The sequence below is a fragment of the Parasteatoda tepidariorum genome, chromosome 12 (genome assembly GCF_982258835.1).
Source record: "Parasteatoda tepidariorum strain Cologne lab strain chromosome 12, Ptep-v5.0, whole genome shotgun sequence".
In the NCBI taxonomy this organism is placed as follows: Eukaryota; Metazoa; Arthropoda; class Arachnida; order Araneae; family Theridiidae; genus Parasteatoda; species Parasteatoda tepidariorum.
In genome coordinates, this window is record NC_141766.1 from 35,869,648 (window position 1) to 35,893,913 (window position 24,266).

The 24,266-nt window shown below is 28.7% G+C and overlaps 1 protein-coding gene across 5 annotated transcripts in view; it reads left to right on the forward strand.

Annotated features, from left to right (window-relative positions):
- Positions 1-1,799: 1,799 nt before the first annotated feature.
- Positions 1,800-24,266, forward strand: part of yip2 (yippee interacting protein 2) — a 49,199-nt gene continuing 26,732 nt past the window's right edge. The window contains exons 1-7 of one of the 5 annotated variants that reach the window (XM_087155850.1): positions 2,589-3,600; positions 4,471-4,700; positions 6,279-6,320; positions 6,876-7,042; positions 8,372-8,503; positions 16,244-16,360; positions 17,573-17,720. In XM_087155850.1, the coding sequence (XP_087011976.1) occupies positions 6,302-6,320; positions 6,876-7,042; positions 8,372-8,503; positions 16,244-16,360; positions 17,573-17,720 (583 nt within the window). In that variant the 5' untranslated portion in view covers positions 2,589-3,600; positions 4,471-4,700; positions 6,279-6,301. Of the gene's footprint in view, positions 2,476-2,588; positions 3,601-4,353; positions 4,701-5,922; positions 6,084-6,278; positions 6,321-6,875; positions 7,043-8,371; positions 8,504-16,243; positions 16,361-17,572; positions 17,721-24,266 lie in introns of those variants that run through there. The other 4 variants (XM_043041057.3, XM_087155851.1, XM_016060118.5 and 1 more) reach the window with 4 other exon arrangements.

Below are 24,266 nucleotides of genomic sequence, written 5' to 3' on the forward strand. Positions count from 1 at the left end.
TTATTATGATTATTATCTGATTCAAAATACAAAAAAAAAAAAAAAAAAATACTGAAATACATAAAATAAGTATTTATTTTTAAGAGAGGGTTAACTTAATATATAATGTGAATTCATTTCAACAAATATGAAGAAACTTAAATTAACAGAAGATTGAAGTCAAAAGGTGTAATAAATTTAAACTTGTCAAAATCAAATTAATTAATTTAACAATTAAATTAACAAATAAACAGATTTATAATCTTGATATTTAACAAATAAATTTGTCAAATATCAAAATTACATTAAATAAATTAATACATAAATGAGGTAAAAATGCTGTGTTTTGAATATGAATGGATTAGGTTAATTTAAAATACATATAAAAAATATGAAATGAAATTACATTTAACAAGATTTACTGTTCTGGAAAAGTGGTATTAAAATTTAAACAGTTTAATAAATTATTGTATAATAAATATTAAATGGTAATGGACAGAATGTTTCATGCAGTCAGAACAATTTCAATTGTGATGTAATCACAAAATTTTTATGAAAACAACATTTTTCAACAACACATGTTTACAAAAAAGTTAATAAAAATTTTTCAACACTCAGCAGAACATAGAACCAGAGAATATAAATATTTTAACGAAAGAAGTTTACAAGGATAAAATCATAACAGCCATTACCTGATATTATCCTTTAAGAAAAGGCAATATAAAGAAAGCAAATTCATACTTAACCAATTCAAGTGATAAATCTGATATTGTACAGAAAGAATGAAAGCCCTAGCAATGAAATAAATTATATTAAATGAGCTATTAACTTCTATCATTCTGTGAAGTTATTAAGTTTTATTATTTTTATTATATAAGTTAGTACAATTAATAGTAAATTAAATATAATTACTGAATTTTAATTAATTTAAGCTATTATACATACAAAAATATTCATTTACATACAAATGTTTTAATTTAAATAATATTTATTTTATGTGCATAGTATGTATTTTCCTTAATTAATCACTTCTTCGTTATTTTAATTTTGAATCTCTGATCAGTTTATCATCATACGTAATATATTTGTTATATTGCATTTTTCAATTTTAAATTATATTATATATATATCGTATTGTATTTAACGTCAATATATATATTTTATTTTTCAAAGAAATTTATCACAAAACAATCATTGCAAAATTTTAAACAATAGCTTCGTTTCATCTCCAAATGCGATACAACTAATATAAACAGTTTTGAAATCGAAACTACATAATGATTAATGATCATCAATTCATGACGTATGTACTATATCAATATATAACGTATAATCATAACTTATATACATATTTAAATAGCACGTGCACATACCTTTGATGCTTGAAAAAGGCTGGGTACCTTCTTCCCATCTTTTATTGCTTCTCTTCGTTGTTTCACATACCCGGTATTGCATCCTGTAGAAAAACACACTCTTGGCATTTTAAAATTGTGAATTTTAATTCACAATTTTAAAAAAAAAATAAATTAATACAGAAAATATTTAGTATCCAGCGACTATTCAACGCTAACGCATGGAAAGAATGTATGGAATGCACTTTTTCTGATCCCTGAGAAGTAATCAGCGCCACTTTTTGAGCAACAAACCGGTTTACAAATGGCCAGCTGCTTTTCAGACTTCCGGAGGGGAAAGTAAACTGTCCTTATCCCCTATTGTAGTCCCTGAGTGACACCTATAGATAAAAACAAGAAACGCTTCCGAAATAACTTCTACTTACACTTCGGACAGGGATTCCCCGTAATATGTAAACACTCAAGTGAGCGATTTAACTGGGAAAAATAAAGATTCGATTACAAAAAGTTGTCTCTTGTTATTTGCAGTTTCTAAAGAATATTATTACTTTAAATATAGTAAGCCGCTACAGCTTCCTTTCACACTGGTACCTTGTTTATATTTAAAATCAACAAAAACAGCATTAAACTGTAACTGAAGAAAATCAAACAATCTTTGAAAGATAATACTAATAACGTTAATTGGTTCTAATTAGTCACAACAAAAGTAAAAGATAAATTTATTAGACCTCCTTTACAGCTTTACTGAAACTCCAAAAGATGGCGTACTTATATGGGGAAATAAGTTATTCATATCCTCATTGGTTCACTTTGATAGACTTCATTGTGACGTTATGGTCGGCTGTGGAGGCAATTACTTCTTAAATATCACTAGAGGCAAAGCTGAAATATTTGTCTATTGAGCAGTTAATATGACGTCAGTTTTCAAAAGTTGCCGTCACATGTCAACAAAAGTTTAAATGCCCGTCTTCTATGATAATTTAAGATATGATAAAGGAAGTTTAGGAGCAGTCGGCATAACTTTGTAATTTACGTATCACTTTTGTTGAACTTTTTAAAAAAACTGAAAGCTCTATTTTCTTGAGGTAATTAGTTTTCTTCTGAAAAGTATTTTTCTTTTTAATCTCATACGAAAATATTTCTGGTATTCATTTTTCTGTCATATTTTGTAGATATTAGTGAATTGCTTGTATCTGATAAATTATTTTATCTTTATGTTATGTGATAGAACTTCTTAACATGTCAATAATTTGATTCAGAAGTGAGGAATTTTGTAGTTCTGGAGTAACTCGTAAATATTTTATTCTAATTTATCTTATAATATTCGCTAGTGCACCAAGATAAAAAACATGCTTTACATGCTGTTTTTCCGAGAAACATGCTTTTGTGAGAATAGATGGCTACATAGAATTTTTTTCTGCTTTCACTTAAGACTCTTTCCTATTTTTTAGTACACACGGAAGCATAGCTTTAAAAAAAAACTGTGCTATTAAATGTGCTCATTTTGTTTAATATTCGGGAAGCTGTGTTGAAAGCAAGAATTTCATTTTACAAAGAACGACAATAGTTTCACTCTGAGTATTGCTGACTAAGAACGTAATGCAAGAAATTGCATTATAAAAAAAAGAAAACTATAAATATCTATTAAGGAACTTAAATTTCACATATTAAATTACATAAAAAATAACTTGGAATGGTTTTAAAAATTATTACTATAAATTGATGCAATTTTGATCTTGACATGTGTTTAAAAAAAGCCAAAAATGTGAATAAAGCACAAATAATGACACAAAACTGATCATTCAGTAAGTACATTATTTGAGCTTTATTCTTGTTCAGTTTTTTTTCTTCATGCGTAAGACAAAATATGCCCTGTTTTATTTGATTAATGTGTGTTATTGTGTAATTAACTTAGAGATGGTTATAGTAATGCATATTTTCACCCTTATGCAACTGAAATGCAAATCTATAATTAGAAACTCTTATTCTTCGATTGCTATTCTATCATAACTGGTTATTTCCATTGAACTGTAATATTACATCATAATCAGATTGCAACGGTTATACATTGAGAAAATGTATCCTTTTTTTATACGTCACACATGCAATATTCTTTCTTTACCGAAATTTATAAGTATTTTAGCAAATGTGGTTTGGGGAAGATTCTTTTACTGTGACTTTTGGATTAGCGTCTGTGTGCTCATAGTTTTTGTGTTATAATATATATATATATGTGTGTCTGTAATTAGTGGAGATTCAATGCCATAGAGTAATAACTGCGAACATTGCGTCATCCACCATCATGAAATACTTTAAGATAGTTACATCATCCTCCTTGTCATTGAGAGGTGCCAGCAATTCCTGATAGGAAACTCATGAATTTATAATTAACTCTTGACTTTATACCATAGAACAATCTAATGCTGCACTAACTCCCACAAATAATGGTGGCTTGCGACTGGAATATGAACAACGAGCTGTAACTATTTCTGAACTGTGAAATCCCGAACAGGGGATTTTTCAGCCAAATAACCTTTTGAAATCACAATAAGGGGATATTCACCGAAAAGTGAAATTCTACTCTCGTGTAGGAGCTGTAGATTTTGTTCCTGTTTTAAATCCCGTGTAGGGGAATCACCAAAATTCTACGCTCTAGTGGAGGAGCAGTTTATCAAATTAACATTCACTCAAATGTTGTTCCTGTGTAAAATTCCGTCTTGAATCCGCCGAGTAGGCCAATTGTAATCCACAAATTTTCCAGAGTCATACTAATCGAGAGCAGAGAAGTGCAGCCAAAAAATTAGCGACTGGAGAAAAGCAGCAGAGATTTTTGAACACTCCGAAATCAGCAATAACTGAATCTGTTGTAAAGGACAGCGTTGATTCAGAAACATTCTGAAACCATTGGAATATTTTGTGCAAATCATAAGGGCAGTCAACTTTTTGGGGGAAGTATAGCAATCTGTGAAATCCTTGGACTCACCGAAAAGGGAAGAGAGATAAATCATCTGGTTTGAATCAGCGAAATATTGGATTACCATTGGACACTGGGAGTCTCTTCAATCAAGGTAACTGTGTCTGAAAATGAGGACATTCTGCTGGCAGGATGGCCGAATATTATGGATATTCAGTACCATAGAGTAATAACTGCGAACATTGCGTCATCCACCATCATGAAATACTTTAAGATAGTTACATCATCCTCTTGGTCATTGAGAGGCGCCAGCAAGTCCCGATGGGAAACTCCCAAATTTATAATTAGCTCTTGACTTTATACCATAGAACAGTCTAATGCTGCACTAACTCCCACATATATACATGTGTCTGTAATTATATGATATATTACTTAAACTCTTCAAATATTTTATAGTATGTATGGTAAAATAGAAGTAAAAAATTATGAGTTTTCAATTTTAGGATTTCCTTTATTAAAAATTTAAGCTCTCACAATTATTTGTTTTAAACTTTTTATAATGTGATGAAAATATTTTTAACATTCATCTTATATAATAATCCGTAATTCTCAATATTTTGACTACTTCAAAATATTTATGCATTTAAAAAGGCTTAGCTAACCTGGTAAAAAAAATGTGAATTTAAGTCAAAAATATTTTGTTTGTAAGAATTATATTGATATAACACAATTTTAATTTCAGTTCTCTCCGTAAGCATTTTTAGAAGGGCGGCCTGCCCGACGTATGATCTCCATAAATATGCCCTATTTGTAAAAATAAAGCCACCATTCCTTAAAAACACTGCCTTTTTATTTTATTTTTTCAGGAAAAGGTTATTTTCTTAATTACCTGTTTCAATGAAAAGTCCACTTCTGATTTATTTAGTTATTGATAATTATTTAACTTAAATTTTTAATTTCTTTATATTAGCAAACTATTTCTTATGCTATCTAGTTATGTAGTTAAAATTTGCTTGATTTTCAACCCCAGAGATAATCAATTCTTTTATTTGGAGGTATATTGATGAATTATTTAGTGATTTTTGAATTTTACCATTTTTTTTATTAAATAAAAACCTTTTATTTAAAAATGCACCTTTTTTTAAATATTTATTTTCTCATAATTTTCAGTTTCAAATATAAAGAAAGCTTTAGAGTTTATCAATTCATCTTTTTTTTTAAAGAAAATTTCTACACAGAAACTGTCTTCTAGCTTAACTTTAATTTTTCAAAAGCTCCAAATTTTTCTATTATTTTAATAATAAATGAAAATTATTTTGTGACATGTGCACATTAAGTAGTATAAGAGGGTAATCGAATAATCTCAATTTATTTTTTAAATTGGTAATTATTATTAAATTGGTAGTAAATTACCAATTTAAATTAATAGTGACTACCAATGAAGATTGAATTGTAATTTTGCATTTCTATCTATAAATTATTTTATAAATGTCAATAAGTAATGTGATACATTTCTATCTCTTATATTGAAATTTATTACATTATTGAACTAGCACATTATTTACATAAAATTGTCTCTGAGTTGAATTAAACATTTTGCCAAGTTTTTATTTTCTTATCACTTGATTTTGTCCTTTACTGCCATTAAAAGAAGAGTATCTGCCTTGTGATTGGTCAGAAACAGTTAAACTTAGTCATCAAACTCAAGCTTGTCACATGATAAACATTTATAATGCTACAGTTGTATCAAAAAGGACATTTTTTTTTTTTTAATTTTTTTTTTTAGTGAATCAAGTGAAAACCAGAAGTTAGATCAAATTTTGTTTCACTTTCATAAGGTCCTTTTTTCTCTTCAAGCTTGCATTAAGTCATACAATTTTGAATATTTTTTTCTTCTTTAAACATGGTGTTAAAAAAATATTTTGCATTTTTAAAATTGAATTCACTCATTAAAACTATTTTTTAAGTGCTCAATTTTGTGTGTTACTTAATAAATTTATTTATTTTCATAAAACTTTGATAATTTTTTCTAGTTCCTTTTGAATAACAAGATCCTATGGCTGCTCTACTTCGAGGTATGAAATTTCATCAAAATATATTTCTTTTTATTTTAACCCTCTGAGTGTAATTTCAGTGCTTTTCTTCTGGTCTTCTCTTTAAAAAAAAAAAAACTGGTCTTTATGAAATCAATCTCTCTTTTTCTAAATCGGATCTCTATGAAAATCTGGTCTTCTCTATGTTATTTAACAGGCAATATTGAATATAATTTTACTTCACTGTCCCAAATTATACATTTTTTCAAAATACATATTGGTGTTTTTACAATGGCATGATTAAGAACAAAATGTTTATAGTAATTTAAAAAAATTATATATGATTTTTTACATTTTATGAATAATATTGTTTTCTTTAAAAAATAATTTACTTTAGTAAATGTTTAATTTAAGAGTTTCTTATTGAAATATTGGGTTAGTCTTGTGTAACTTGTGGATAGTCTTATAAAATAAAAAAAATTAAAACCAAGCTAACTTTTAAATTTTTTATAGAAAAGAATTTTCAATGTATTAAAAAATATTTTAAACCAAAATTATTATGAATTTGTCTTTATTTCATTGTTATTAATTTTTCAGGTGTATTTATTATTGGTGCTAAAAGAACCCCATTTGGAACATTTGGGGGTAAACTTAGAGATCTTACTGCCACTCGTTTAGGTGCTATTGCTAGTAGAGCTGCATTAGAGAATGCAGGTATAAAGCCTGATGAGGTTAACTCTGTTACCTTTGGAACTGTTCTTCAGGTATTCCATACTTACCTTTTTCTACAGCACTTGTTACAGAGTGCATAGCGTTTTCAAAAAGTGCTTAAAGGTGCTTGTTTTTGATTTACGTCTTTTAAAAGCCCTTTTTTTATTCTTGGTTTGTGAAAAGTGCTTAATTTTCTATCTTTTAAAAGAGATTTTTTTTTTTTTTATTGTTGTCATAAATTACAAAAAATGCATGAGTTTCACAATTTTTTCTGCAATATTTATCAGAAACTAGTTATTTTATCATGATTATGTAAAGTTTTTAAAAATGTTTTTGATTTTTTTGTTGAAAAATCTGGCTACGCACCCTGTTATTATATATATGTTATTATTATTTACTAGACTAAAATTTTTATTTTTTTCAGCATTTCTATGCAAGCATGATTCTTACTTTTTGATATTTCATGACTAAAGTATCAAGTTAATAATAATTTTAGATTAGAAAATAAATAGTTAAGCATTCATTACTAGAAGTGATAATTTGTGATTAAAGAATCATTTGTGTTTGATCCTAACAAATGTCAACTACATCTTCCGTTGAAATTTCAAAAATTTAGTATACAGGACTGTGAAAAACTTATGCCTGCAATAGTCTTTCTAGTCTCATCTCTAAAATTTCAAAATTAATTTCCAGCCAATTAATTAGTTTTATTACTTTCAGATCAGATCCATTGTATTAAACAGAATGATAACAAGAAATCAATTTATTGTTTAAGCTAAGAAACTTACTAATATTTAAAAATAATTGGCACTATTTCCCTAGACCCTTTTTTTTTTTTTTTTTTTTTTTTTTTTTTTTTTTTTTTTTTTACAATCTGTATTTTTTCTTGACGTTCTTCTGCAGATTCAATTTGTATTATCATTACATCATTTCTTTTGAAAAATGTTTCTCTTATCTTGACTTTATTTCTGAAACACTGATTAATTTGAAATTACGTAGTGCAGCATCCTTCAACAAAGTTTATAATTGAAAAGTTTTAGATTATCTTAAACATTGAAAACCAAATAATTATAAATATTTTTTGCATGAAATTATCCTCGAAGCGAATATAATAGTAAAAAAAAATTTATTTCTGCATAGAGATGTTAAGAAAGGGGTAAATATATCTTTTTAGAACCATACATACTTAAATACTTTTTTTTTTTTGCTTAACTAATGCAATCTTTTCAAGTTTGAGGCACTAAATTATTTATTTTGTGGACTAATAATCTTGTTGTTGTACTTGGTTTTATATCTTTGTTTACAATAGTTGACAGATACTAATACAAACAATTCTAATTTTACTACTTTATTCTAACAGTTCATATAAATTTCCTTTACAGGCTAGCTCTAGGGATGGTCCATATATTTCTAGACATGTTGCTCTAAGTGCTGGAGTTCCCGAATCTGTTCCTTGCCTTACAGTTAATCGACTTTGTGGTTCAGGATTCCAGTCAATCATCACAGGTTCTCAAGTGAGTATTTAAACTAATTTACATTTCTATAATAAACTGGATATTATTCAATAGGCCTTTAAAGTAGATTTTCTCTAAATGTATGATCAAAAGCCTTTAGAAAGCAAAATTAAATTTTAATAATGTCATAATTTGCCTCTATCATTGTATGAGCTATTTTATAACCGACGTTAGGAAATCTACCCAATTTTCAGTTTACAAATAAGAATGTTTAACTCCGTAGCCTTGTAAGTTTAAACCCAATCCAGAAAATGTAAGAACTCCTGGATTCAGTATTTGGAGAAATTGCCCTTCGTGGAGGACTTTTTAATGGAACTGACCCGTATTTGCTTTACATGGATTGTATGATTTAGTTATTTTATAACCGTCGTTGAACAGCCGACCCAATTTTGAGTTTAGGACTACCAATGTTCCTCTCTGTAGTCTCATAATTTTGAACCCAATATCCTTCATTGAGGACTTTTTGTTGGAACTGATCCGCGTCTGCATTATATGGAGAGGTAAACCTCCCACAATTAGCTCGATGGCAAAAGGATTCTTATCCAAGATACATCGAGGATTAAAAGTATTTTATGTCTGCACAGTTGTCAGTCAGTGTAAGTCAAGTGCAAAATTTGTAATGTTTTTTTTTTTTCAAGAGCTTAAATGTAGATAAGATTTAATTTCATATTTGAATGTGTTCTATGTAGTGTGCTAAATTTGCTGTTTTATTTTCAATATATTACAATTATACCCATTTAATTTTATACTCATTTTTTTCAATACAAGTAATTTTAAAACTTATTAAGTATGTAGTTAAGGTATCTACTTGTAAATAAGAAATAAAGACTTGTTCTGCCAAGAAAAATGTATTTTTAAAAATGTTTTGTGATCTAAATTAATTCATTTTTCATTCGATGTGTTCTGCCTTTGCAATTAAATGTTTTTAGTTTGATAAAAAAAAATAACTGACTTCTTTTATTCAGTAATTAGTTTGCAATAATTATATTAACCCTTAAATAATTATATTAACCTTTTTTTATTAGTGATATTAAGAATTTTAGTTGCAGTATTATTATTAAATAAGTATTATTTATACATTTTGTCAGTTTTAATCGTAAAATGCGAAAACAATAAAAAATAATTCTGTTTGAAATAAAACAAATGAAATGTGTAATACATACCTTGTCAAACAAAACATGATTTTTATTTACCATGATAAAATGTCTCAATGTTTTGCCCAGGACTTGTAAAACCCTGAGCACGTGTCTGACACACACATAGGAGGTTTGTCATTTATAAACTGCTGTTTGTAGAAAATGCAACACCATGAAAGAATCATCAGAATCAAATGAAATTTAATGCAGAAACGACTTGTACTGATACAAATAAATGATGAAATTTTCAAAACAAAAGAAACAAATTAAGCGTCCGAAATCAGTATTTGGTGCAGCCACCACGCGCTGCAATAAGTGCTGCTATACGACGTGGCATGGAGTCAAACAGATGTTGAATATCTGCTTGAGGAAGAGAATTCCATATCGCTTGTATGCGCAACCAAAGTTCGTCTTTGGAAACTGCAGGACGCGGATCACGAGTGAGACGCCGACCAACCATATCCCACACGTGCTCAATAGGCGACATATCCGGCGAATAAGCAGGCCAAGGAAGAAGTTGCATGCGTTGTGCTGAACAGAAGTCTCTAACAGTCCGCGCAACATGTGGGCGTGCATTATCCTGCTGAAAGATAGCTCCAGGGATGCCTTGAAGGAAAGGAACGACTTCGGGCTGTAGCACTTCACGGACGTATCTGTTGCTATTGAGATTACCCTCAATTCGTATCAAATTGGATCGTCCATGATACGAAATCGCACCCCAGACCATAACTCCGGGTGTTCGACCACTATGTTGTTCAATAATACACTCAGGAAGGCAGCGTTGACCGGCATAACGTCTAACACGAACACGGCCATCATGGGTCCACAAATTGAAGCGTGATTCATCTGAAAAGACAACTTGGTGCCAATCAGCTCGCCAGTCTCTGTGCTCAAGAGCCCACAGCCGTCGATGATCCGCCGTGAGGGGAATCCTGTATAATGGCACCCTTGCACGCAATCCACGGCGCAGCAGACGACGACGAATTGACGAAGCCGACAATTGTACACCTGTAGCAGTAGACCAATGTGCTGCCAGCTGCCTGGAGGAAGCTGTGCGATCATTCACCGCCATGCGGAGCAGGTGTCGATCATCGCGCTCTGACGTCACCTTCTGTCGTCCAGTGCCTGTTTTTCGAGTTGTTCGGTGCTCGTCGGTCCACTGCTTCCAAACTCGCATCACTGTGGAACTGTTCCGCTGCATACGAGCTGCTATTGCGCGATAGGAAAATCCTCCTTCTCGAAGGCCGATTATCCTCCCTCGTTCAAACTCCGTAAGTTGCTTGAATTTCTTATTCTTCCGTCGTGGAGGCATACTCAGGTCTCACTAAACGTTTGCCACTAACAAATAATCATAGACTATTTTCAACGTCCCGCTACAGCACTTTATTTATACGCTTTCAGCATCAATTCAGAGGGCGCTGCGCGCGCCACGCAGGCGCGATGGCTCTGAAACTTTATTAATTTGCATAATATCCTATAATTGACATTTGCTGCGAATTTCATTTGATTCTGATGATTCCTTCATGGTGTTGCATTTTCTACAAACAGCAGTTTATTAATTAACAAAATTAAAATGTCAAAGATATAAATAATTAATCTTTGGTAAGAACTCTTAATGCTATGATTCGCCACTTCTCTATACTTCACAGTTTGCATGACTCATTTTTCCCCTTTCTCTTTTGGAAGCATTCAAGTGTGACAATATATTCTTGATTGTTTAAAAACAGGGGTGTTTTATTGTTGTTATTCTCATTGTAAGTTTTGCCTTTCTATATGATGTTATATTCAAATCTGAATATGTTGGCAGTAACAGTATTCTGTCCCACTAAATCATGTTATTTATTCTTAATTTTAAAACACTCTTTTCATGGATTGTTTTTTTCCTTCCTTTTTAATTTAAGAGCTAGATTTGTACTTTTATTTTCTATTCATATGCATTGTTTGTCATCAACTTATCTTAATAATTTTACAATTGCCATACTTTAAATCAATTACTCAATAAATCTTCTATTATGTAAAGATTAAACTTAAAATATATGTTTTTAACTGGGTTCACTCCTCCAATTCATGATAGAATGCAATTTCACTTTGTTCCAAAGAAGGAATATTAATATATGTATACTTATTTATAACAAAACAAAGAAATGTTTTGAGCAACTGTAAAGTGTTACCGCACCCTGGCACCCCTCTTGAAAGTTAAGTACACTCCCGAAATTCTATGCTGATTTTATAGCAACAGAATTTCTGTCCTGACAGAAAAGTTTTTATGTGTTGATGAAACTCATGAAGTTTATTTCATATGCAAAGCTGTCAGTTGATATTATTTTACCATTAACTGGAATGGCATAATATGTAAATAATTTAAACCTATATAGGGTAAACCGACCAGTGAAAGAACACTTAAACTCGGCTTGTCTTTAGAAAATTCATATTTTCAAAATGTGTAATTTTAGGTAAATAATAGTATCGACATATTTATCATTAAAAGCAAATCATGTACAAAAAATTTTAGGAAAATTAAATTATATTGTTTTAAGCTTTTGATGATTCAAATAATTAGTAAGATAACTAAATGAATGAATAGTTCTTACAGTGAGTGAACAAAAAGTTTTTCAGCTTGTGAACACTTTATTCTTGTGAGTTTTTAATGCTCTACATGTATTAATAAATTATACAAATGCCTAAAGACAAGATTTTTCCTGGAATTATAAAATAGTATTAAAATTATTGAGAAAAATTATTAAAATTATTTTTTTCTTTCGTGAAATGAAGTTGAAATACAAAATAAAATGTTTTCAATTTTCTTTCTTATACTTTGTAAGTAAAGTCTGAATCATGCATACTTATTATGTGTCATCCGATGTTTTTATTATTATTTTATCACTTTCCTTTTTCTTGAACATTTTTTCGTTCCTTCTCTTTTCCATTCTTTCTTGTTTTAACTTTTTTTCAGCTTTTTCTGCTTCTTTAAATTTTTTCCATTTTTCTGAAGTTATAGCTAATAGAATTTTTTTTCTTCTTCTGATTTGACCTTTCTCCTATATTTGGTCAATGTACATGGTCCTTCCAAGTTTCCTTTGGTTTTCCAGTTACGTTTCTAGTTTTCTGCTTGGGTAAAGAGATGGGTTAAATGAGTCTCTCTAAATTTGAGGGAAATCCATCTCTTCTTCAGCAGTGCTTAGTATTTTCTCCCTTTAAGTATTTATTAGAATCATTTGTTTCTTTAACTATCAATGCGTCAAAATTGTTTAAGTCAACATTTCTGACATCAAATGAGAAGCCATGCCAAATCATAGTTCACACACATTGTTCATTCTCTATGAAATCTATTTCCAGTGAAAGCACATACCTGCTCATTTACTGGTTTTAAGATGCTTTCAATATTTTTATTAATATTTTGATGTGTAATATGACTAAAAGTACGTAAGTTTTTCTTTTATTTTCATTAACATGGAAAAATCCCAGTTAGTGAGCATGTGTTCTTTTGTTGGTTTTTCATCATTTGGTAATCCAGTTAATTAATGCTACCAACTCTCAGTATTTGCTTCTACAGAGTTCTCTGCAGGAATAAAAAAAAAGAGCAGGAGGCTTCTTAACAGAAAAGGGCACTCACTTAACACTGTAAAAATTCATCAAAATATGTAATATTATGTAATTACTGAATTTGATCCTCAATAATTTTTAAGTTACCATTTGATGTGAGTATTTCAACAAGTAATTCTCGCTCATTATCAAAGTAAATGAAAAAAATTTAATTTATAAAAAATAATTAAAAGCATGCTAAAAGCAGGGTGCGTAGCGTTTGTAAAAAGTACTTAAAGGTGCTTTTTGGGGGATTTCGTTTTTAAACGCTTTTAAAGGTGCTTTTTTCAGCTGGCGTTTTAAAAGAGTGCTTTTTTTCCGAAATTTTTTTTCTTTCCCTTCAGTGATATCTGGTGGATCCCATGCATTTCACAAAAAATGGGGAGTTTGCTATGTAATCATTCACATAGACTTCATGTCATACCCACGTTATGACTTGCGCATGCGCACACACTTGAAACCGAAATCCGAGTGCTCCAATTCAGATAAAGAATATCAGATCCTTATGAAATGTTTTTCTTTTTAATTTATTTTAATTTTGTACTTGTTAATTTTATTTTACTTCTAACACTTTTTTTGACGTAGGGGGTACGGGTACTTTTGTTCTGAGTTCAGGGTCAAGTTGAATTCACTCGGTGATGTGGGAAAGTACTGATTGTTTCGATTTACGCCCGTTTCTTTTTGGGGTTTTTTTAACGCTATAACTGTTTATAAAAAATTTTTGTTTTGTCAATTTTGTTTCAATTTTTGTTTTGTCATTGATTGAATATGAATTTTTTGAGTGCTTGAAAATTTTTGTAAAGTGCTTGAAAAGTTTTTAAAAAGTGCTTATTTTTGATTCAAAGATTTGGCTACGCACCCTGTAAAAGGCAATCTCTGCATAAATTATTTTCAAAAAAAGTAAACTTAAAAAATAACTAATTGATAAACAACTTGAAAGATTTTTTTTCTGTAATTTAAGCTGAAAATTATAAGAAAATGAACATTTAAAAGTGCCTTTTTTTATTTAAAAAAAAGGTATTTATTTCAAAATGTAATTTTTTATAAAAAAATAAAAAAAAGGGTTTAATTTTAAAATCACCTAAAAAAATTCATGTAACCCCCCCCCCCCCAAAAAAAGAGAAATTTATAAAAATTTAACCAGTTGAGAATAATCCTAACGCAGTAAATATTTGTAATAGTAATCAGAATTAAACCTATACAATTAATTCTACTCTAAGCAGATTACTACAAATAGTTACCTTATTTTGTCAAAGAAACAAGGTGCTGCACTGACTCTTAACAAATTCAAAAACTTTTCCAGAGAGGACCATGAGACTAGGTAATCCAAAGAACCAGGCAGTGTTAAATGACTTCCTAATGTTAGATAGTAAGTTTTGTTGCCAATCAATCTAAAGAAAAGCTTTTTTTAAATCTTATTTTTGAAGGATATCTATTAAATGTTTATTCACTGTTCAGTCTTTAGTTGATTTACCCTACAAAAGATTTGATTAATTACCTATAATATTTTTAAGTGCTGGTGAAACTAAATTGTCATTTCACTTCCACAAAAACTTAAAATTCTACTGTTATGTCTATGACATGATACTATGTATATGTCATGCACCTTTATTAAAATTGTACCAACAATTATTAGAACCTGGTTCCTATCCTTTTTAAAGAATTTTGAAAGTCATCACCTAGTTTCATTCTTTCCTTCCTAATAGCATTAAAAGAAATCATTTTGGTTTTCCGCTACCTCTTGTTTGCTAGTGCCACTCTTTTCTCCCACAAGCTGGCTTTTTTCACCCTTTAGTTTCATTTCTCTACCTTTTCATCAACCTTTATCATATTGGTCTAGGATGACATAAATATTTTTCTTCAATTGCCCAATCAAGAGCAACACTAGGAATTCAATCAGTGTATATTCTTATTGTATGGCCAATAAAATGTCATCTTTTCCCTGTTCTAATCTTGTTTGGATCCATAATCAACCTCAAGGACTACCATTGAACAAACTCAAACTTTCCCCTTTTGACATCCAACATGGGTTTATTTTGAATAACTATTGTATCTTAAAAGATTTTTATTAATTTCCAATAGTTTGCTTTGGAAAGAAGCCAAGCTTTAAAACTCTTCAGTTTAATATAGTGTGTGCAGATTTTGTGTGATTATAAATAATACTTTTTCAAAATTTATTTTTCAAAAAAAAAAATTATATGAAATTATTTTGTCTTGGAAAAAAGCTTCTGCGACATTCCCTGTGGTAAACTATTTTCTTACCATGGATAAAACACAGCAATGAATTTAAATTTGTTCCCCCCTTAACCCCTTAATATTTCTGAAAAATGGAGAGAAAAAATTTACTGTTTAATTTTGTTCTTTATATTATTATAAAAGTTAGAAAATGGTTTTTATTACAAGAATAAAATTTTTAATGCAATAACTGCTGTATTTATAATTTTTACATACACATAAAAAAGTAATGGATTACACACACATCTTATTCAATTAGAGCAAATTAAAAAAAAGTTTTGAAGCTAAATATAATATAACTAGTGTAATATAATATAAAAACACAACAGTATGATTTTCAAAACATAAATTTTACAATATGGTATATCCCAAAATCCCCATCCACATTTCCCCTCCTCGACTGAAGTCTTAATCAATGAATAACTAAGACCACTAATGCCATCTATTAGGAAAATAGTGAATAAAGTATCCTAAAGTGGAAACTAACTCAGCTGAGGCTTCACAAAATAGAAACATTAATTTTTCTCCTGCCCGAAGTCAGTTCGGGCATCACTAATACTGCAACTATGTAGTACTTGCCCGCACTGGATTCGTGCGACACTGGCAAGGTGCTAATATTACATGGTAAATGGTGTTTGTTCAATAAATATTTCTGTTTCAATTTTTAATTCTTTAAATATTTTTGGATACTAAAAATTTACTATTGTAAGTTGCTTAGAAAATTTTAATCTATTTGAAACAGCAAGCATCTTTTTTCTCATTCCTGTGATTACTTTTTTTCCCCCAGGAAATATGTCTACGGGAAGCAGAAGTTGTTTTAGCTGGTGGGGCAGAAAACATGAGCCAAGCTCCTTATGCTGTGAGAGATATCAGATTTGGGACTAAATTTGGTACTGACTATAAGGTAAAAATTGCTAAAAAAAATTTTTTTTCTAATTTACTGAATTAGTGATTATAATTATCTTCCTTTTCTAAAATTTAGATGCTATGAAGGAAAACACCAGTGTGTTGATGAATATGTTAAAATTAAGTCCTTACCAAATCTTCTCCAAGAAAAATAAAAAATTGCAGCCTTTTTTTTTTATATTACGATTCTTTATTAAATGTAGGTGCTGGCTACATCAAAAAACTAGACATTGCATGATAAAGATTTTTTTTAGCAGAGAGTTGCTAGTAATCTTTATTAAAAGAGGATATTTATCCTTTTTTTAATAAAGATTACTAGCAACTCTATTAATGTGTTATAAAATTTAAATATCCCAATAAGATATTAGGCTAATATTAAAGGATCGAAAGATTTAAAATAGATTTTTAATAACTAGTATTGTGTCTTAATAAATTGCTTGAAAAAAAATTATCTCTTGAATAAAAAAAAAATTAGCTGTTATGGTAAAGAAAGATTAAAAAATAGAATTTGACTTCCACTCATTATGTGAGATTGATTAAAAATTTACTCTTTTTATTTATTGAGAAAAGAACTATTGAACTATTAATACGAAGAAACTATTAACTATTGAACTATTAATAAGAAGATTAGAATATTGAATAAGAAGAAATTTAAGTAATAAAGAAAATTAAAATGCTGAGAAATATGTAATATTTATAATGCTATATTTTATGTAATATTTATAATGCTATATTTTATGTAATATTTATAATGCTATATTTTATGTAATATCTATAATGCTATATTTTATGTAATATCTATAATGCTATCTGTCATGCTATATTTTATAGCATGACAGATGCTATAAAATAACCTCATAATCAAAAAATTTTATTCTTTAAGAAAAATTCATTTCTCTCTTTAAAAAGCTAGTCTTAATCTTTAATAATTGAAATTTTAATGTAACTTTGAATATTTATCTTTTGTGCATTATACATTGTGTTAAAAGTAAATGGTTTGTAAGAGCAAATAAAAATCTTTTAACTCATGAGGTTTTGAATGTATGTGTCAGTGACAAAAAAAATTTCTTGAAAATGACAATGCACATAGATTTAAGAAATAGCAATTGGTGTTAGTTTTTTTGGAACTGGAGTATTTTTTATTGTGTTATTACATTGTTTTGATAAAAAAAATTTGTAACAATTATATTATCTTTTTTAATATATGTAGCTTGAAGATACACTATGGAGTTCTGTTTATGACACTTATGTTGATATGCCAATGGCTATTACTGCTGAAAACTTAGCTACAAAGTATAAAATTTCAAGAGAGGAATGTGATAAATTTGCACTTCTCTCACAAAACAGATGGAAACAAGGTGAGAAAAATTTATTTCCTAAGTAAATATTAATGTTAAATTTAATTCTACAGTAGGGAACCGATTATCCGGAACGATCGGGACCATCGCTATTCCAGATAACTGATTTTTCCGTTTTTCTGAATCGCTACAGAAAGCCGTTTGTTTATTCTTAAACCCAACAAAAAAATTTTTTTTTGGAAATAATCTTAAAAAGAAGAGAAAACGATGAAAGAATACACTAATAATTTCCAAAATGATGGTAAGGTAAACATCTTTCAAAAAAAGAAAAAAAAATCCTAAAATCTTATGAGGAAAAAAAATTTTTTTTTTAAAAATGGCGCGAAAATTTATCGAATTTTGTTCCGGTTTTTTGGTATTCCGGCTTTCTGATTTCCGGATAACGGGTTCTGTACTGTATTTGTTTTAAACTTTTAGTTAATTAAGAGATCTTACTTAAGAATCTGAAAACATTTCGTACAAAGTTTTTTCCTATATTGTAATAGAATATAATTTGAATTAGTGCTAAGCAAAGGGAAAAAAGACAATAGAAGAAAGAACAAAAAATAAGCAATTTAAGAAGGAATAAAGTTTATTTCAATAATTAAACAAGAATATGGTTTAAATTTACAAAGATTAATTATAAAATGAATTGGAATAGAATTTTTTTTTCAAATAGTCAACAATATTTAAATTCAGGATATCTGCGCACCTGGAACGTCATGAGAAATCCTGGAAAGTATTGTCATGATTTTAACCATTTTTTTAAAAAAAAATCATGGAAAGTCTTTGATTTAGGCTGCCGAAAAATCTAATTTTTAAAATGGAATTTATCCCCCCCCCCCAATTTCATGGTGTTCCGAATATCTGAATTTGTTGCAAAATTCCCACTCACAGTCATATTTTATTCAAATATAAAATGTTTTGATCATGTTCTTTAAAAATTATGGTGTTCTTTCAAAAAATAAAAGAAAAAACATCATTTCTAGAGCGAATTATGTTTTAAACTTCTGTGATTTCAGAATTTTTGTTATTTATTTCATCAATTTAAAATTCTAGCTGAAGCAAGCCAGTCATTGGCGAATTTTTTTTTATTCCGAAATGAGAGCAGAAAAATTGGGACTATTTCTTTCCTTTCCAATGAACAAAAAAGAATCTTTAGAATATAATTCTGCAGGGAAAAAAATAATTAGATTTTTTTTTCAGCTATTTTATTGCTTCAATTTTTTCTTTACTCTGTTTTTTTAATTTAAAATCTATAAATATGAAGGTGCAGAGTATAACAGTTTTGGTTATACCTATCATTTCAATTAATGTTATTATAATGCTTTTTTAAATTTATTGTTGCTTTTCTGTTGGAGAAAGTAACTTCATTAAGTCATGACAAATTCTTGGAATTAGTCATGAATTTGAAAATCTAAAATGTAGCAGTAAATGTATCCTGTAAAATATTTGCTACAGAATGACAAAATATTTCATAAAGTTCAGTTGCGAACAGAATTATTATGCTGATGCAATTTAAAATTATTATGAAATACGTTAGCTGAAAATTGATTCAAAAGTTTTTATGTATATTATTTTCCTAGAGCTGTGATGTAAATAGGGTGAGTGTTGCAGGATGATTGTCTCAAGAATGAAACCATGTGACTGGTGGACAATTAAAGAAGGGGGGGGGGATTTTCCACCTTCCATTTCTTGTTAGTTAGAAATATAATCTATGGACAGATTTTATCTAAAAAAAGTCTTAAAATATGATCTTTTTTTTTTTTATTCTGCATTTGGTTGTTTAAAAAAAATTTGTAAAGGGAGTACCTTATACATTTCATAGGTAAGTTACTTAATAATTTAAATTTTAGCATGTACTTTTCCTTAAAACAACATTTTAATCTAAATTATTCTATTTTATTCATTTTAATATCCAAATTTATTTTATTAATTATGAATATAAAAAGGAAGAAAGCAACTTACTTAATCATAAAGTAGTGATTATACAGAATTATTCATTGTTAATATATCATTTTTTTTTTAAATTTCCGTTATAAAATGTACAAGGCATTGTTTGGCAGCATCATTGTTTTTATTTCCTGTATTTACCTTTTTTTTTTTTTTAATTATTTTTTAACTTTCTCTCATCTGAAGAGTTTTTTGGCAACTCTGCTTTTGAAAGAGAAAAATCCTTCAATAATTTTTAAATTCAGAAACTTGTGTTGGGTTTGTTTAGTTCATAAAATACATTAGTTCAGAGAAAATCGAGACTATAAATGATTATCAAAAAACTATTTGATAAATAGGGCTATGTTTTTTAACACTTATTAACTCTTTGATGAAATTGTAGATCTTTTTTTGAAATAGTGAGTTTTTTTTCAATTGTAATAATATGGGGAAAAAATCATGAGTACTGGCTGATTAACCGTACTTTAACAAGTGTAAAGTTTAAATAAGATCAGAAAGTTTTAAAGAGGAAGGTAGTTTATTTTTTTATAGGTCATGTTGGACTTTTTTTATTCTTAATTTTAATATAATTCTTTCACTCCCTGGCATGTCTAAAGTCATTTTTAGAGTATATTTTCAAAAATTCTAAGTATCTGAAAAAATATCTATGATTTTACAAGATGTTGTACTATTGTAAAGTCTATGTTTGATTTAATTTTAAACGCAATTTTTCATACCATCCTTCATAATTGATAAATTGTTGAAAAAATTTATGAAATAACAGAGTTATAAAATAACTTCAGGTGCTTGGTGTTTCGAGCCTTATTACTAGAATCATTCAAAAATTAAATTTTTCTTAATTTTGTAAAAGTATTAAAATTTCTTACAGTGATATAACTATTAAAAAATTTTAATTCTAAAATACAGGGATGTGATTCTTTTGCGAATTTACGCTTTTTTTTTCTTCAGATTTTTCTATCTTTCCCACTAATTTCTGCAGAAAGTTTATTTATTTATTTATTTTTTTTTTTTTTTTGCACAAGTTAAAATATTTTATGAGGAATTTAATTTTATGTGGAGCAAAAGTATTGAAATCCTCATCCCTCCCTCTGAAGTTTCTCTAAAAATCATTTCCTTAGGATAAAACTGGTTGACCTTTATGAGATTTTTCCTCTTTTTAGCGGATTTTGGCTTTTATCACTTGAATTTCAGCCTTTTTATCAAAAACTCCGATTCTCTAAAAGTTTGTTTTTTTTTTATAAATATCCCGCTTTTTTTTTGTGAAAATTCAGTTGAACATTGTATATGGATTAATATTTCCAATAAAGCCATATGTAACAACAACAACATATTTTAGGGTGGCCACCCACCTTGAAAACCTGGAATTATCAGGGAATTTTTTTATACTAGAAAAAACCTGGAAAAGTCAGGGAAATTTTGGCAAAAAACTGGAAAGTCAGAGAATTTTAAAGAAAACCTGGAATATTTCTCTTAATTTGAATTATTTTACCATCTGTTTAATCCACTTTTATTTAGACGTAAATTTATCGTAAAAAAAGTTGAAATAGCATCAACTCAGCAATACTTTTCTTGCATTTCTGACTCTTAAGTAAAAAATTTCAAATTAATTGTGTATCATGTTTCACAAACAACTGAATAGAATTTTTTATTCAAATGACAGCTTCAAATTTCAGTCAAGTTTGCATCTGAATTACAAACAAATTCACAGAGTTTAGACAATTTGTAATTTAGTAATAATTTTTTGCTTTCTTGCGATTTACATCCGACATCAACAATTTAATCCATTTAATTTGAACTTATAATAATCAGTTTTTATAAAACATAAATTCTTTTTCCATAGGTTATGATAAACTAAATTTTTAAATGTAAAAATTTTATGATTGTAAACTTTTGTTTTATAAGATAGTTTTTCTAAGAAATTAGTGTTAATTTTTCCCCCCAACATCATGGAATTCCCCAGGTGTAAAAACAAAAACAATTAACTCATCTAAGCTAGGAAATCATGTTAGATTGGAATTCTTAATATATTCTAATTTCTAATAAGAAAAAAAAGAATAACATTTAAAGTATTTTATCTAGTTTTTTTCCTATAGAATATGCAACAAGAAATTTGACAATTTTTCCTTTACGAATAATGAATATCTCTTATAGTGCTAATTCAACACAAATAACATTATTTAAACATATGACTTATGATATTGGTTTAAAGAAAATTATTTCAATGAATTTTATAAAAAGCACTGTTTGAATAAAATACAGTATTGGCTCTATATTGAAATTTAAATAAACTTAAAAATTTATTTGTTTCTAATCACCTGGAATTATTTTTATTTTGCTTATAAAAATATATTAAACCGTACTTATCCAAGTTTGTTTTGGGTCATTGCTATTTGGTACATTTTGTGCAGAAACTATTTAACACTTAAATTTTTATTCATTGAAAGCTTATTTTCTGCAAGCTAAACATATTGTTTCCTCCACATCTATTCAAAATGATATATTAAAAAAAGAATATTTTGAATGAAATACTACACTATTGACTAATACACTAACTTTACCCCTTTTCTTGTATCTATACTACACTTTAGCAGAGAGAAAAACACACTGACCTGGAAATTTTCTGATTTTTACTGGAAAAATCAGGGAAATTTGATCCCTGATTTGAGTGGCCACCCTGTATTTATTTACAATTTTCAAAGATAAACACAAAATTCAAACTACGTCCTAGCTGCTAACCCTTCCGCCTTTTTACTTATTTTAGCTATTTTCTCCGATTTTACCCACAGAAAATAAGATTTTCCGTATTTTTATCCGTCCGCCGGATAGCTCGTATTTTCTTATTTCAGACGTCGCTGCTTCCTGTTTTTTGGTGTGAAAGCAAACTATAAAAAAAAATGAAGGTGGATTTGCTGCGAAAATATTTATTTGCTCATTCAATTAATCTTGTAAATTTTTATTTATTATGTCTAAACAAAAACAATACAAACAAGCCTTTTAGAAATCCCAAGTCCAGACTCTGCGAATATCTCGATTCTTATTCATGCAATTTTAATATCAATCATCGATTTTCGTATTTACCTGAGTTAAAAGTTGTGCATTGTAATTCTTATCTACGCTATTTAAATATCGTACATTATGATTCTTATTTACGAGATTTGAAAATCTAATATCGCGATTTGTATTTATGCATTTTTAAAATCGCGATTTTTTTTTCTATCAAGCATCTATTTTTGTATTTATTTATCTGATTTTAAAAGTTGGATGTTGTGATTATTATTCAGGTGATTCAAATATCCTACATTGCATTCTTATTTACAAGATTTAAAAATCCAATATTGTGATTTATATTTACGCGCTTTTAAAACCCTGTGTAGCGATTCGTATTCACGCATATTTGTATTAAAATCCAATGTCGTGATTCGTTTTTGCGGTTGTAATATCAAACATAGATTTTCGTATTTATACATGCTTTAAAAATTAGACATTGGCATTCGTATTCGCGCAATTTAAAAAGTATGCATCGTGATTCGTATTCAGGGAGATGTATAAGCATGTCTTCTGTTTAACATAGCCTTAGAAAAAGTTATTAGAGAAGCTGGCATAAATACTATAGGTACTATATTTAATAAATTAGTGCAGATTTTGGCATACACCGATGATGCAGACATCATCGCAAGATCTAGGACTGCACTGAGTGAAGAAATTTTGGCACTGGGAAAATCAACTAGTAAAATGAACTTAAGAGTAAATGTGGAGAAAGCAAAATATATGTATTGTAGTACAATGGAAACCATCCCTGAATTGTTTGAAATAGATTCTTTTAAATTTGAATCTGTAAGAAATTTTACTTATCTAGGATCAGAATTAAACTATGAAAATGACATTAATCCTGAAATCAGAAAAAGAATAATCGCACCCAATCGCTGCTTCTATGGTTTAAGATTATTATTGAAATTTCACTTAATAAAAAGAAAGACGAAGATTCTACTTTATAAGGTATTAATCAAGTCAGTTTTGACTTATGCTTCAGAGACATGGACTTTAACAGAAAGGGAAGAGATGTTATTAGCAACCTTCAAAAGGAAGGTTCTACGAACCATCTTTGGTGCTATCCTTGATAACAACTGGAGAGAGATATATAATTTTCAAATATATAAGATCTTTAATAGTGATGATATCATTAAATCTATTAAACTAAGTAGAATGAGATGGGCCGGGCATGTAGTGAGAATGAGTCCTGAACAAAGAGCATTAAGAGTCTTTAATGCAACCCCGTCCAATAAAAGGCCAAGAGGAAGGCCCAAAAAGAGATGGAAAGACTGTGTCAATTAGGATTTTAACATCCTAATTGTAAAGAACTGGAAATCAATTGCTGGAAGAAAGGCAGAATGAGGAAGACCCAGGCTCACAAAGGGCTATCGTGCCAATGCTGATGATTCGTATGATTTGTATTTTCTCATTTATTAAATTCAATATAGAGTTTCATATTCACATGATTTAAAAACCTCTTATCTGGAATCATATTCTCTTAATTTAAAATCATGCATGTGATTCTTATTCATATATGTAACATAAAAAGCTTCTATTAATCTTTTTATGTTAGTTTCTTCACTA